This window comes from Taurulus bubalis (genome assembly GCF_910589615.1).
Source record: "Taurulus bubalis genome assembly, chromosome: 5".
Lineage (NCBI taxonomy): Eukaryota > Metazoa > Chordata > Actinopteri > Perciformes > Cottidae > Taurulus > Taurulus bubalis.
Window position 1 is genome coordinate 6,814,706 of NC_136593.1, and position 15,694 is coordinate 6,830,399.

Below are 15,694 nucleotides of genomic sequence, written 5' to 3' on the forward strand. Positions count from 1 at the left end.
AAGGAGTTAGCAATTGACATAGGACAGAAACAAGGTCGGATAAAGATGATATAGGCTACATATTCATATATATATATATATATATGAATATATATATATATTTTCATAATATACACCACATGTTGGTGTCAATGTCTCTGGGATTTGCAGAACAACGTACCAGACAGCATCGTTTGAGTCAGTCGGCTGTGGGAATGTAGGGCGCATGTTTTCAATGTTCTTTCTTGTATTAACAACCACAAACTGCTGGTCAGGGAACTACAATTGTCACCCGTTTAAACCTCCCTACTCGGGGGGGAAAACGGTGGTTTTGTCATTTCTCGTCATGTAAGCTGCTCCAACGGGTGTCCGTACCGGGAAAGATGAGAGAAAATTGCCAGCAGCGGGGACGGATGAGGATGAGGAGGAGGAGAGAGCCTGTAAAGACTCCACCGCGTCTTGGCGTTCTCTCGCGGCAGCATCCGACATGGCTCTTTAAAGCATACATTCATAGCTTTTCTCTAGAAAGAGAACAAAAGAAGACTGGAGGACGTGGGAGGGAGAAATAAAAAAAAAAAGGTTTCCTGCAGAGGTGGAGGTGTCAAGGAGGAGGTAAATCGAATCACTTGCCCATTTCTCCGGTCCGACACAGCGGCCTCTCCGCGGTGGAGGACGTTTGCATGCCCTCTCGAGTGAAAAGGGGAATGTAAACATACAAGAGAGCATCTTTGGCAGAATGTGAGGAGTCTCTTTGGAGGTAGTGGGTGAAGGAGGGGTGGTGGTGGGAGGGGGCGTTGCAGCAAAGGGGAGTCAGAAGGTGGGATGTAGTGCAAGGACCTATGTGGGAGCAGGGTGCTCCTGAGGGTTAGTCCTATTAGAGGCACTTCTGTGGTCCTGTGTGCATTGGCTGGGAAAACAGTCCGCCTCGCCGACGCTCCGTTCCTCCGCCCCGGCGGCAGTGGAAGTCAGCGGCGGCGGCGTCCTGTGCACCGCCACCGGGTGCTGCGACGCGTCTGGTTGGGGTCTTGTGGACGGACCTTCCCCTTCTCCCCAGAAGGACCGGCTGAGGAAATCTGAAAATACAGCAAAAATGTATTAGATATATTATCCGACATACTATCTCTGACAAACTGATTCTGCCAAATATCATCCGACTCCAGCTTCTGAAATGTAGGAAGTTGCGACTTTTAACTGTTTTAACTATCTTTACATTTTGGAGTGTTGGTTTGACAAAACAAGCAATTTCAAGTTGTTCTTTTCCACCTTTTTTTTTTTTACATTCATGCAGTGAAACACATTTCAGTCCCTATACCTTTTGACTATTGATAAACCACATTTAAGTAGTTTGTTTTACTTTTCCATAGTAGTTCCTCCTCTCATCTCAACAGAGAACACAATGTTCTACAACCCCCTGAACAACCTTCATAACAAGCCTGCATGCATCTACACAGATCATATCTGGAAGATCAATATCTCTAATAAATACAATCCTGTGACTTTCCCCGTTCCGTGGGAAATCTCTCATCTGCTTCAGTAAATCAGTGTTTATACTTAATAGATAAAAAGGAACGCCTGGTGCAAACCTGTCTGAGCTTCTGCAAGATTTATAACAGCCACAAAATAGGGAAGAAAATGTTTACTGAGGTTTTTTTTTAATATATTGATTTGTTCAGTCGCTACATACAGGAGGCTGAAACAAAATGTCATCCTAAAACACCTCAGCAGGTCGGACATGATTATTGCCACCTAGACAAGGGAGGGTGTCATCACCTTCCTCTAACAGGTGAAGTGTCTTACCATTAGAGTAGTGCTCCGGGGGAGTGTGGCTGCTCAGCCTTCTGTCCTGCGGGGTGAGGAAGTCGGAGGAAGAGGAGTCCAGGTTGCTAATGAGGCTCTCCAGCGCCCGGTCCTCGTGCTGGGCCTGCTCACTGAAGCCCTCCTTCAGGCCCTGCAGAGTCTTGTCCAGCGGGTCGTCCTCGCCCAGATAGGCGTAGGGGCAGTACTCCCGCGTGCGAGAGTAGATGTTGGCGTTGTCGTAGCAGTCGGAGCAAATGACCAGCGGACCCGGACCGCCACCTGGCGAGAGAGAATCAGCATCTTGATGAGCGTTACGTTCCTTATGTCCGTTTTTCAGGCCAGTTCCAGACCATGGCTTCATTTTAAAACTCAGTCAGTGGGATGTATGCGGGCCGTGGCTAAAGCGCACTTCATCACCTGATTACTCGTTGTATGGTGATTGTGCTCACCATATATTTATTACCGTAAATGTCAAACAATTACAATCAAATCTTTTCATAAATTTTTTTTTAAAAAGCATTGCTTGTTTTGCCATACACTTTTAAACGCCTTTCTTTGAGACCTGGACTTCGATTTCAAATTTCACACAATTTCAGATCTGCATACAAAACATAATTAAGACATACCTGTAATGCTGTTACTTTTTCATTTCCGTCCTCAAATTTATTTTTTTTAGCTGTGCAAGTTTTTGTTGTAAAAAAAAAAAAAAAAAAAAAAAAAAACATTTTGAGTTGCTTTTTGTGTATTTGATGTGTTTTTTGTGGGCAAAAACATATGCATCTATGCTTGTATCGCTGCAACTGTTCCTAGCATCCTGACCCGATTATTGAGAGCAGTATGCATTTTCTCTTATTTAATCTCTAATTTCATGAGTTCAAATGCAATTATATAAAAATGAAATGATAAAGTGGTGAAAGGCAGAGAAAGCATAGTTTCATATGGAAAAAAAAAAACTGAACTCTGAACTGAACTGCTTGTATGTCAATGACACTAACCTGTGGGGAGTCCAGCTATTCCCTCACGGGGCTCTGCGGGGTGGAAGCTGCTCCGGCCAGTGAACAGAGAGCCGACCCTGCAGTGCAGCATGCCGTTCCCCTCAGTTTCCACCTCGTGTGCCACGTCTCCATAACACACACCTGGGACAAGAATGAAAGTAGTCAGTGTCTCATTTCAAAAAGGATCTGGCAATGGGAATGTCAAACACTTTTGAATCCCGAAAAGAAGATCAAAGAAGCTGTATTTCATTTGAAGAAATGTATGTTTTTGTCTGTTTATGTCAGTTAAAGTGATTTGTACGGGTGGTGGATCGTTAGGTGTCAGCGTATAATGATGTGATGTTGACATAACAACCTTTGTTTTCTTGTGATCAAAATGCAAACTCAAACCAAACCAGCGTATAATGATGAGAGCAGAGATTACCTTCCTGCGTGCAGCTCAATGATGATTACTATAAGAATTGTGTGTGCTTATGTTGCTCAAGAAAAACACTTATTATGCCAAGATGGTGACATAATTATCTTTTCATCATGATAAAGAACATTTTTATGGATGTTACAAATTGATTATTCATTCATTCATTATTCATCACGAGAAAACTAAAACTAAAAATGGTGGAATTAACCAAATCTAAAAGAAGAATACTCGCCATCTGTGCCTTTATGGACGTATCCATTAGAGAGAGGAGGCATGAGCTGCTGGTGGCTGCCAGCCTCAGAGTTACTGTAGCCTTCCTGGGGCTCTGACAAAGTGCCCTGAGAGGACAAGTAGCTGGGGATGTCTGCTGGCAAATTCATCTCATCTGGAACAGACAGAGACACGCTATTGAGTTCTGTGAACAGGGTTCATACACATTTTTTAAGAATACATTTCCAACACTTTCCCATGCTATGAGGCACATTTTCATGACCATACTTTCTCTTGAACCTCTGTGTATAAATAAAATATAATACAAAAAAAAAAAAGACACTGACACCCCACGTAGAGACCAACGATCTGATGCGAACATTTAAGTATTGTTGAACCAAAATACATTTTTCTTAACTGAACCACATATACTCTATCATACAGGTATTTCTGAAGTTAATTTCCATGACTTTCTTATTTCTAATTTATTCCACCAAAACATCTCCAGGCCTGAAAATGCCTATTTTCAAATCCAATTACATTTTCAGGTTTTTCATGGAATCCTACAAAAACAGTGAAACAGTCTTATCCTCACAACAAAGATCCGTCCCCATAGACACATTTCATGGTTCGTAAACCGCCACCATTATTGGGTGAAGCTTCAAATAAGGCACATTTATTTCATATCACAGACCGTTATGTGACTAAACTGCTGACCTGTGTTGCTGATACTGTAGTCCTCGCTTTTCCTGCGCATGTGATAGATGACAATGACCCAGACCAGCGAGGTTCCAACCACACAACACACCACCACAATCACCACGATGCCCACGGTGGTCCAGCCGTCCTGGTCGTATCCCGTGCCGATTTCACAGTTGGGCGATGGCGAGACGCTCAAGTAGATGTGGCCACGTTCTGTTCCCAGAGTATTAGACATGATGCAGGTGTACTTCCCGGCATCAGCGGGACCAGCGTCGACTATGATGAGAAGCTGATTGGCTGCGGCGAAGAAGTGGCGCTCGGTGAGGAGCAGAGGTCCGTCGTCTTTGGTCCAGTTGAGGCGGGGCGCTGGGCTGCCTCCAGCTATACACTGAAGTACGGCAGTTTCGCCACGCGCCACCGTTCTGTCTTCCAGCGGCCGCATGAAGGATGGAGTTTCTGAAAGAGGAGATTTTGGATTTAGTCAGGATCATCAGTGGCATTTGTGTCAAAACGTTCAGATGGACGTGTATGAGGTCCAGTTGCTTATTTGGAGAAGTCTGTTAGTGCTAATGTTTAAGCCTTGATCGTGAGTCATTTATTATAAACAAGCAAAAAGCTCAAATAAAAAGTATCAGAAGTATAATTACTATTATCTCCGCCAGGAGGATCATGAGTGTCTCTGTGTGTGTGTGTGAGTGAGTATCTGTCCACGGAAACTTGTGCACTCTGATGCAGCAAACCAGCTGTGACGAAACAGTTGTCAGAAACGCCAGATTTAAGTATCCCCCATGGACATAATAAGGTTCGCACTTCTATCGTCGTGAGGTAAAAACGAAAAAAACTAAGATGTGTAATGGGTGACAGACAACAAGGAGCAGCCAATTTGAGCAGAGTAACTCTCAGCTGATTTAAGCCCAGTCGTAAAAACATCTGTAATATGCTGTGTAGAGCAGACGGGTGACTCACCCAGGACGGTGAGAGTAGCGTTTGCAGACAGGCTGCCAGCTGCATTTTGCGCAGTACAGCTGTACACTCCCATGTCTTCTGTCTTCACGTTAGCAATGAAGAAGATGTCATCATCTGGCATCACATGCATCCTGCGCTCCCGGGCAGCCGGGAAGTCAGTGCCTCCGTCCTTCTGCCAAGCAATCTGGGGCGATGGATGGCCTTCAGCAGCGCACTCCAGCCTGGCCATGGTCCCAGTTCGGATCGTAAGATCCATGGGAGTTTTAAGAAATGATGGCAGCTCTGAAGAAATAAGACACTATCATTAGACAGATAGAAAATATAGACCAGCACCTGCCAGCTTCGAGAAGATTGCAAGAGAAAATCTTATGAGCCCAACTGATTGATATTAATCACATTCTTTGACAAACGTCCTCACCATTCACAGTGAGCTTGGCCCTGTTGGAGTAGTTGGAGCCGAAGTGATTGGAGACCACACACTGGTAGCGCCCCTCATCAGTGAAGTTGACGTTAAAGAGGTGCAGCACAGTGGTGTAGATCAGCTCTCCCTCCTGGTACTGGGCGTAGTTTTGCACCTCCGCGTCATACAGCACCTCCCCGTCCTTCCGCCACGCTGTGGCCATTGGCGAGTCGCTGCTGCTGGACGCAACGCAGCTCAGGGTCACGTTGTTCCCCCGCATCGCCACGTACGTCTCCGGGTGAGTTGTGATCCGAGGCTTGGGGAAATCATCTGTGGCAGGGACAGAAAGTGTGAAGCGCTTGAGGCATTTTATTAGATTATTATTTAGAAAATCCACATTTCTACAGCAGACCTCTTCACTGAAATGGAAGATATTAGTTGTAACAATACTGGAAGAGCAACGCAATGGTGCGCCTGAGCTTCTATTGGGACCGAACTGCATTCCCCAGTGTTCCAGACATTTTGTGCATCTGGTTATTAACCCTGTGAATAAAACTTACATGAGCCAAATAATGATAAACAATCCCAAAATGCAAACTAAATGCCCCTTCCTGGCTTACATCAACAAACATTCTCCAGTGCCTATATTGGATCGGACTGGAAACAGTGTAAAGAAAACAGAGAGAGAGAATGGGACTGACCACAAACAAACTCTTCCGGGCTGATGGACAGGACATTGTGGCCGAGTAGGCTGGCGGGATGAGCACAGACAGCGGACACAGACGGCTGGAACTGGCTGACAGTCAGCCAGGGCCCGAGCCACTGCATGTGACAGTCACACAACAGGCTGCTCGTGTTCAGGACGCTGAGAACACAAAGGTAATGGGGGGAAGCGTGAGATGAGTCTTTGTGAAACTAGTTGGAATCTGCTGGACAGATGAAAAGGATGAGATGAAAACACTGAACAAATGAATATGAATTAGGGATTTACAGGATGAGTTTGTGAACAGTTGAGGATTTACCCTTTTAGAGACGCAAACCTGAATTTACTTGGTTGAAATGATGGTTCAATTAACCTAAATAATATAAAGAGGGCAGTTATCTACAGTGACAACATATTAAGTGCTGCTTGAGTAACTGAATAACAGTAAGCATGCAAGAGTAACTGTGTATTTGTTATTACACCAAATATCAAGAAACCAGAGCTCTGGTGGCCTTGTAACGACGTGCAACAAATTGTTGCTGAAAATAGCCGTGTTCCTCTGAACCCAAAAGGTAAGTATTGCTAAACTAAAGGCCTTAACACACCGGGGGCGGATATTTCGCATCAAAACTATTCATACCACACTTTCAATAAAAGGTTTGAATAGATTTATCCAAGCAGACGATCAACTACCAGGACCCTTTTGGCCCGAAGCGGCGTCTGCCCAAGGTGACTTGTTGTATTGCTGAAGCTACTGTAAACTATTTCATTGAGTTTCCTTGTAGTGAAATGCTCTGGGCGAATTTGAATTCCCTTCTGCTAAACAGAGAGTAGTATATGTGTATGGCTTTTATTTTGAAAGGTAAGAACAGAAGGAGTGATCCGGTATGCGCTGCTTTGTTTAGGTTAAAGGGAGTAATAAAGTGTGTTTTCCTGATCCTGACTGGATTATTACATGTCTTGATTGGCTGATGCCCTTTATTCACGATGTGAAAGCTCAGAAAAAGAAAATCAACCCTGTGTATTTTTTTTGCCGCATTATATTCAGAATCTTTGTGAAAGTATTCGTGACAAAAACAGTATAAAAAACATATATTGACGTTTGAATTGTGTACGGAAACCCCACCCCCAGTGTGTCAAGGCCTTACAGCAGTGTTAATCAAATATAATCCGATTAAACAAAAATACAAACACAATACAGACAACAACCAATGATCCACAGCCATTTTAAACTGTTGCCAATTATCAAATTCATTAGATAGAATGTCATTTAATGATCTTAACAGCATCACCACTATCATATACCAGGGTTCTCATTTTCTAACCATCACGCAAGGTAAAAAAAACAACTATGCGAAGCAAGTTACAGGCAAGAAAACCATTAGCTTATCTTAATAAAGACAGGATACTGGCTTAATTGTTAACCCCGCCTCCACAACCATGTTTCATTACGCGTGAGCCTAAAATAAATCTTTATTACAAGGGTGTAACCATTATGTGCCTGTAGCTAAGTGATCAGGCAAATACACTATATCCACTTGACAAGCAAATAGTGTTATTTTCTCTTAAAGCAGTAGACTAATGAATAACAGGATATAACTTCTGTCATTTTACATTTTCGGTTTAACAGCTGTTGGGGCATTTCGTTAGCGTCCGCTTGAGAGGCGACCCTAAGATCGAAAGCGCAAAAAGGCCACATTAACATTTCCACTGTCTCCTCTCACAAGCAGGAGAGACAACCGTCCTAATGAAGGTTGCTGCAACTCATCAGCGAAATGAAAAATCTCTGCTTGACCAACTCCGCCAACAATTACACGATTGGACTACAATCCAATGACTCAGCAATAACACACATTTTTAAACGTCTTCACCAAAAACTAAATGGGGTGAAAGGTGAAAGTAAAGTTACAGTGCTCACATTCGTTCATTACTAAAGCTGCAGTCAGCCAACAATATGCCACAATTCACCTTCTTCATACAACTACTTAAATGCTAAATATGTCCTTAATCATTATAATTCCTTTTTAATGAAAGCCACTTTGTTACACGCGTCAAAGAAACAATAATAACACTGGGAAAAGCCGGCTTCCAAATGTGTTTATGAGAACTGTAAGATTCCTTTAGCGTGTACTCACAACACTTTGAGCTTCATATGGGACAACGCCTCGGGGTGGATCGACATGATGCCATTCTTGCTGAGGTCCCTGCAGAGTGGACATAAATATGGATTAGACACACCTATGATGTCATTTGATCAAGATGGCATCCTATTTCACAAGCATCGTAACGACAACAGGACAGTGATAAAAAAAAGAAGAAGAAGCCTGCCGTCTTCAGTAATAACAAGAGGTCCTTCTGAGACACAAGTATAACTGAACTGTGTGGGGAACTCGGGGTGAGCGGCGTCTTTACTCACAGGTGCTCCAGCTCCTCCAGGCCATCAAACGCTTTCTTTGTGATTGATTTGATTTTGTTCCGCTGTATGATTCTGTAAGAATACAAATATTTCATATCAGTAAAAAAACGTCGCCACAAAACCTGCTTAGAAATGTAGACATTTCACCATCCTATCAAATGCCAGTTTTAATAAACACGAGAAACATCTTCTGATTAAAGCATTAGTTTATCTAAAAGTATTTCTCACTGCCACAGAATTAAAGATGCACCTTCTATATTTGTCTAAATACAAGATAATTTACAAACGTGTATCATCTATTAAATCAAAATCCGTCAATATCTGTGTATCTATGTGCACAACCCGAGTGTCCTCACAGTGTGTTCAGCTTCTTCATTCCATCAAACAAACCAATGGAGTCCTCAATGGCCCAGGAGATTTCATTGTTGCGGATATCTCTGAAAAAACAAAAGTGACATTGTAAGATATTAAAACACTCTGAAAGAAACAGCACATCATCCGTCGATGTAAAGAGATCCACATTATTTGCACTGTGGCTGTCGGTGCCAGTGACTCTCATATAAGAGGCTAACAATCTGAGACACCATACTTCCACAGTGTGTTACAGTTCGCTGCCCCTGCGGTTTCGACGAGGAGAAATTAATTGGCTCTGTTTAGCACTGGGACAGTTCATGTGTCCACTGGAAACACAGAGGAGCCCTGTGTTGATCAGATGGGTACAGGCTCTTTTGTTTCTCTTTCCTCATGCTTGGCCACCTCCGAAAGAACCTCGGCGCTCTCCAATTCCCCGTCTCACATGAAAGCGTCAAGGATGGTCAAACTCCCAAATATAACCCTGTTCTCGTTGCAGCTCGGTGGCTGAAGCGAAAGTCTGCGCGGCATATAACGACTTCACAACTTCCTCTCTCAGAACAACACTTCTTACCTCGCAGGCAAATGTGTGGTGTAGGAGACACACTTGCTCAATTAGGTTGATATTCTGAACCTGAGCTACAAAAGCAGTTTCAAAGCTGTTGTGGTGTTAATGTGGCTCAGAATAGACGTGTCAGTTTTGGTTTGTTTAGCTTTCGATAGCAGACACCCGTTAACAGCTAACAACCCAGAAAAAGAAAAATATGAAATAAAAGAGATGCTTTTCTTTTACTCTGGCGCTCAATTTTCTCAACGAGCTTTGGCGCATGTCAAAGCACTAAATCCGTCCAGTTTCGATTTCTTAAATAAATCTTGCCATTTATTTCTGTTGACTTCACTGAAGTTTATTGCCGCATTTCCATCTTGTCCCAGGTGCTCATATCGATCGGCCATCAAACGTTTTCAGCCGATATTGTTCTAAATAGTTTGATCAGTGGTCTCTATAAAAGGCCAAACAGAGGGGCCAATCGGATGAGGCATCTATTCTGAATTTAAAGGTTTACAATACTCATTTGTCTGCTCCCTTGCTTGCTCTTTAAATTCACTCCGGGATCGACACAGTACGCTTCCACATTGTGAATGGTAACGAGTGAAGCAGCAGACTTATAACACTGCCGAACCACGGAATGTATTTTCATGGCCATGATATTAATGTAGCAGGACATTATTGTAAAAGTTCACTCCCATTAACTTAATAAACGGAGTGGTGCACAATATCGAATGGTATCCAACGCCCGAGAAAGAACATCCCAGAGCTGCTGCGTTATTGCTCGATATGCTCCGTAAACGTTGAGCATAGCATGCGCCGATATTATTTTAGGCCTGCGTGATGAAATATTAAAAAACAAACAAACTGAAATCCCAGACCAGAAGAAGTCTTGCTCTACCCACACAAACAAAAGATTGTATCAACCTTTATCTCTTAGCCTCCTGGCTCAGTGTGGATACCAGTTTACTCTCTCCCACACACAATATTACAACAACCTTCTATACAGTATACGCCTCACATGGAAGACATGGACTCAGCACTAGGGGTGCATTGCCTCTCAAATATTAAATGTAGATGTGTCTGCACTGGGTAATAAAGCTCCTTTCTTCTGTGACTGAGCAGAACTCTACAGTATATTTTTCAGGTTTCAACTCTTTTGATATCAAAATGATGCCCACGATGACTGGTAGGACAGAGGACACAAAACAAAAAGAGGATTCTGGGGAAATTACACACTGATCTAAGACTAATGACAAACAGAATCTGACCGCAACAAAGACTATATTAGAGGATGCAGACAATTTCTACTGTTATTTCTACTGCTACTTAGGATTACTTGTGAAATGTATTAAAGACGGGGCGAGAACTACACATGAAGAGTGAAACAAATCCAGACCTACTGTAGTTAGCAGCCTTCATAGGAATGCACAGAGCCAACAACATGTCAGGAGGGTTACATTTTGTATACTGCGCAATATTACACCGGTTAGAGCCGATAGGGCACACATATTTCAGATAGATTTCTCCGAGTAGCACTTACAGGGTGCGCAGACTTGCCAGGCCACTGAACACTCCCTCTCCCAAGTGGCTGATGGAGTTTTCTCCGAGGTTCAGGGTCTCTAGGAGACCTAATCCTACGAAAGCCGTGTCCTCCAGTCGAGTCAGATGATTGAAGGACAAGTCCCTGCACAAAACAAACATAAATATGAGAAAGATTCCATATTAAACACCATTCTTGTGCTGCACATTCAAGAATACTACTCCAAAATTAGGCACTTCTGACAAAACTGTGAAAATAAAAAAAAGGGGGGCGGGGGGGGGGGATGCAGTACATTCACCAGAGGCAAGACAACCCTGAATTAGCTCCAGACGCCAACAGTACTGCAGAAAGATAACAGTAAGTCCTCTGATGACACAGAATGCATTTCAGAGCCCAGGGCTGATGAAAGAAAGTGGGGACTCTTCGCTGCGTGGGGATTCTAGCTATGAAGCAAACACACTCACAGTTCCTCCAGCTTTTGGCAGAACTCCCAGGCGTCTGGTCGGATGATGCCGACAGCATTCTGGCTGACCCGCAGGACGCGCAGCATGCGCAGTCCATACAGCCAGCCTTTGTTGACCTCCGTTAGGTTGTTGTGCTCCAGCTCACTGAGACACAGATGTAATAAACAAAATGGCATCAACAAAAAACAACTGAAATTGCATGAATTGTTTTGTCAGCTGCATAAAAATACTGACTAAGTTGTGAGGTTTCCTCCTACTTTTGCATTTTTCCCAACCAACATTTGTGCATTTACAGTAATCTTTGTACCTTTTTCTACACTGTTCAACAATTTATTAACCAACTGTTCAATCTGACTTTCAAGAATCTACAACCTCGTACTTACAGTTCTTCAATGTTGTTAAGTCCAAAAAAGGCTCCATCCATGAGCTTAGTGATGCCGTTCCTCTGCATCTTCAGTGACCTCAGCGATTCCATCCCTTTGAATGTCAGACTGTCCACGATCTTGATCTTGTTACGCTTCATTTCACTGCAATGAGTGTAAAGACCAGCTTCCTTCAACCAAGTACATTTACACCAAAAGAAACTAGAGCCATTGGATTTGCACCAAATTCATCCGGCTTTAATCCAAAGACGTGTCTGCCAAATATAAACTGTTAAATTCTTGACAAATTAATTTCAGTTTTGCACCAAAACACATCATTCGATACTTACAGGAACTGAAGCTGTGGAAGTTTGAAGACTTTGGATGGCAGCACAGCTAATCTGTTCCTGTTCAGCTTCAGCACCAGCAGGGAGCTGGAGATGTTTTCAAAGCAGCCAGGCTCGAGGACGCTGATCTTGTTATTACTCAAATTCCTTTGAGATAAAAGAGCAGAAACATTAGAGCCAAAATCAAGGAGGAGACTGTTTGCTCTGTAGTTAAATCTACAGTATGTGACATCCACATACAATAAGATGCTTACCCACCAAAGTCAAACTTATCAAAACAAGATGTCTTTTGTGCTCAGCCATAACTGCTGTCATTTTACTGTTGCATTATGTACACAGCCCATTCTACCACTTGTTTACTATTAGTTACTTTAAAATAATAAACTTCTGTACTGATATGACAAGTGTCCAACAACATTAGATTAGATCTGGGATGGTTTATATTATTAAAATACTATATATGTGCAGTAATGTGTAGCCTTGTTCGATGTACTCAAACACTTTTCTAAATTTGCATGGTCAGACTATTCTTAAAGTAAATCTATTCCTTGAAGGAAAAAAATATGTGAAATGAAGATGATTACTTACAGATATTTCAGCTGCATGGAGGGGAAAGATCCGACTTTGAGCTCTGAGATTGAGTTGGATGAGAGGTCCAGTGTCTCCAAGGAAAGGTATGGCTGCAGCTGATGCATCAAAAGTTCTGAGATCCGATTGTGGACTCTGAATCATATAAAAAAAAATATATATAACTTTTTTTTTTTGTCCTGATACCCCCACCTGGCCTTTGGGTATAGGCTGATAAAGAGAACCGATCGGATATCAGTGTCATTAATAACCTGTATGCCTCAGTGGTAGAACCGACTGGGACCACTCTTTTTAAGTGTAAGGCAACATAGGCTTGATTTGAACATCGTTTTCCTACTTCGTTAAACAAAATGTCCAGAGGCAATTAATCTTAGACACTAAATAGTAGTGGAACTTGTTGGCGGAGCAAGTGTGAAATTCATTGAAACAGCTGGCATGTTGTTATCTCTCTCAGCTATGCATTCTACTGGTGTGCTGCTAAAGCATGACGGGGAACACATGTGTGTAACCAGACGTAAACATAGAACTGAATAGAATAGAGCGGCTCCATTGCCACCAGCACCAGCTATCAGTACCGGGTCAGTGCATCCTTTCTGAGTACTAGTTTATATGTCTATGGACTACTCAAATCATATAAACATGAGGAAAGACTCATATCTGTTGCTGAGTTACAAAAGACAATACCTAATGGTACCTTACCAATGTTTTGGCTCCAGTGTATTTGTATACAAAACATAATAAGGCATCAAAAGATTGAACCCTTCCAATTCTTCCTAAAGGGTCTAAAACACAACAAAATAGATCTATGTGTTTATCTTTGCAAATAAAAGTTTAATGGTCGTTTTTTCTTTGAGAAAAGCACGTAAAGAAAAAAAGACAAAAGGAGTCATGTCTTTACATAATAAACTAAAGGCTACTTTAGATGTTTGTGCGAGTAGTGACAGAATAGGCTAGAAAACTTGGTATTTTATACTCACAGTGAAAGCGAGGTGATATTTGAGGACACATCTCCAAGAAAGGGGACAACGGTCAGTTCATTGTGATTCATGGTGCTGAAAAGAAATTCCACATAACATTAGTATCCCATTAAAAAGACTGAAGCTGGAAAAAAAATCTGCTGCGGAATAATTGAAAAGCGCACATTAAATAAAGATTAAAATCCTTTCAGCGGCAGATCATAGATTATACAACACATTCCCAGACGTTGAAGACACTCAACATCGTTTGCTATTTATGTTCAGTTGTCAGATTATTAACGACCCAGCAATGCAACAGCCCAGCAACAAATGCTGCCAGCATGATGGTCATAATATTCAGTTTTTGTTGAAACAGTTTCAGAAAAGGTTGTAATTGTGTTGCTCTTGAACTGTATTACATAAAGAGAGATGTCGTATTATAATATACAAAAATAGACTAAATATCAGAAAGAATGCAATAGAAATCCACAGCACCACAAACCACGACCTCCAAAGTGGTCATAAATAAAAGGAAATTGCATTGGTTTTAACTAGGTGTACCTATTAAACTGGCAACTGAAGGCAAAGTCTGATGATGTATATATAGTTCAGTCAGAGTTTATTAAAAGACTGGAAAAACTAATTACTATGTAATAGACATTATTATTAAATGCCCCACTGATGCCGTTATCATCAAAATAATGAAAACAACCGTTCGGTAATAAACATAACGTTATGAATAAAGATAACTTTGTATGTTATGATGCATTGAGCAACAAATCAGAGCTGTGGAGTCAGTGAATCCCACACACTTGCGTCTCACTGTTTGTGCACTTACACTTGTGTTATCTCGTCCGGTGGGTCAACAGGAGCAGTAGACAGCCTTTTCCTGTTGCAGTCCAGGACCCGGACATCATCTTGTCCCTTTGAACACGAGCACGGAGCAGGACAAGACCCCAGAGCCCGGGCACTTAAACTCAGCAGCATGAAAACAAGGGCCGAAGGAACGGGCCAACCCTCCGCCATTTTAAACGTCTTCCCCACCGGGGGCTGCGTAACGTTAGCTACGTGGCTAACTCGCTAAACTGGCACGTTAACTGCTAAAAAAAAAAACAAGAAACCCCACCATAAAATCGTTCCCGCAATTCGATATCAGTCACACGGACACATAAGTTAGGTTTGTAGTGCCACGACTCGAGTCGGACCCGAAAAATACACGTTTTTTCCAACTTGCGCGAGGCATCCCAGCAGAAACGTCTCCCCTTCTTCCCAGTGAATTCCTTCCGCTCCAAATCTGGACAGCGGACACCTTCCCGGAGCTTAATACTGAGCACACGACATCGGACAAACTCCGCGTTTTATTACAACGAGTCGTGTAAAACGGTGTCTTTGCTCAACGCCGGTTGTTTGGAGCGAGTTCAACTAATATTTTATCCGTCTTTCTGTCCCACAAGAACAACAAAGCGCATTGAGTTGGTGGCATTGGATATCTTAGATCCCGCCCCTTTTTCCCAGCATGTCTGTAGTTAATCTATTGGTCCGTGCGCAAACCTGCCAAACATTTGCAGCGATTTGATTGGATATCTGTCCGATATGTTTTCGTGGTAGCCTTTTAGTGTTCAGAATTGCCCGGAAGTGTATTAGCATTTCACATCCTTGTGGTTATTCGTGGTCATTGCCGCTTTATTTTAGTCCTTGAGAGTTCAAAACTTAAACTTCAGATAGTATGTAGTCTGAAATATGTATTTTATATTATGGGAAAAACAAAAAAATGTTGAAAAATTGTTTGTTGTATTAATAATAATTCATCAGAATCAGAAACCGTTTATTGCCAGGAATGTTTACACAAACGAGGAATTTTGTTAGGCGGAAGGTGCATACTTTAGACAAGACAAACAACAATCAACAATCAACAGCCAATGACAGCAACAGTGCAATGATATTTAAATC

General features: G+C 42.3%; 1 protein-coding gene across 1 annotated transcript; it reads right to left on the bottom strand.

Annotated features, from left to right (window-relative positions):
• Positions 1–816: 816 nt before the first annotated feature.
• On the bottom strand, positions 817–14,776 carry lrig2 (leucine-rich repeats and immunoglobulin-like domains 2; the record flags this gene model as incomplete). The annotated part of the gene is made up of 18 exons (XM_079217974.1): positions 14,583–14,776; positions 13,766–13,840; positions 12,789–12,923; positions 12,204–12,347; positions 11,875–12,018; positions 11,492–11,635; positions 11,028–11,171; positions 8,943–9,023; positions 8,587–8,658; positions 8,306–8,374; positions 6,169–6,332; positions 5,486–5,797; positions 5,068–5,349; positions 4,117–4,557; positions 3,422–3,574; positions 2,772–2,912; positions 1,777–2,055; positions 817–1,052 (listed from the first exon to the last, which is right to left on the bottom strand). The coding sequence occupies exons 1-18, from the start codon at positions 14,768–14,770 to the stop codon at positions 817–819; spliced, it is 3,204 nt and encodes a 1,067-aa protein (XP_079074100.1). The 5' UTR covers positions 14,771–14,776.
• Between the last annotated feature and the right edge of the window lie 918 nt (positions 14,777–15,694).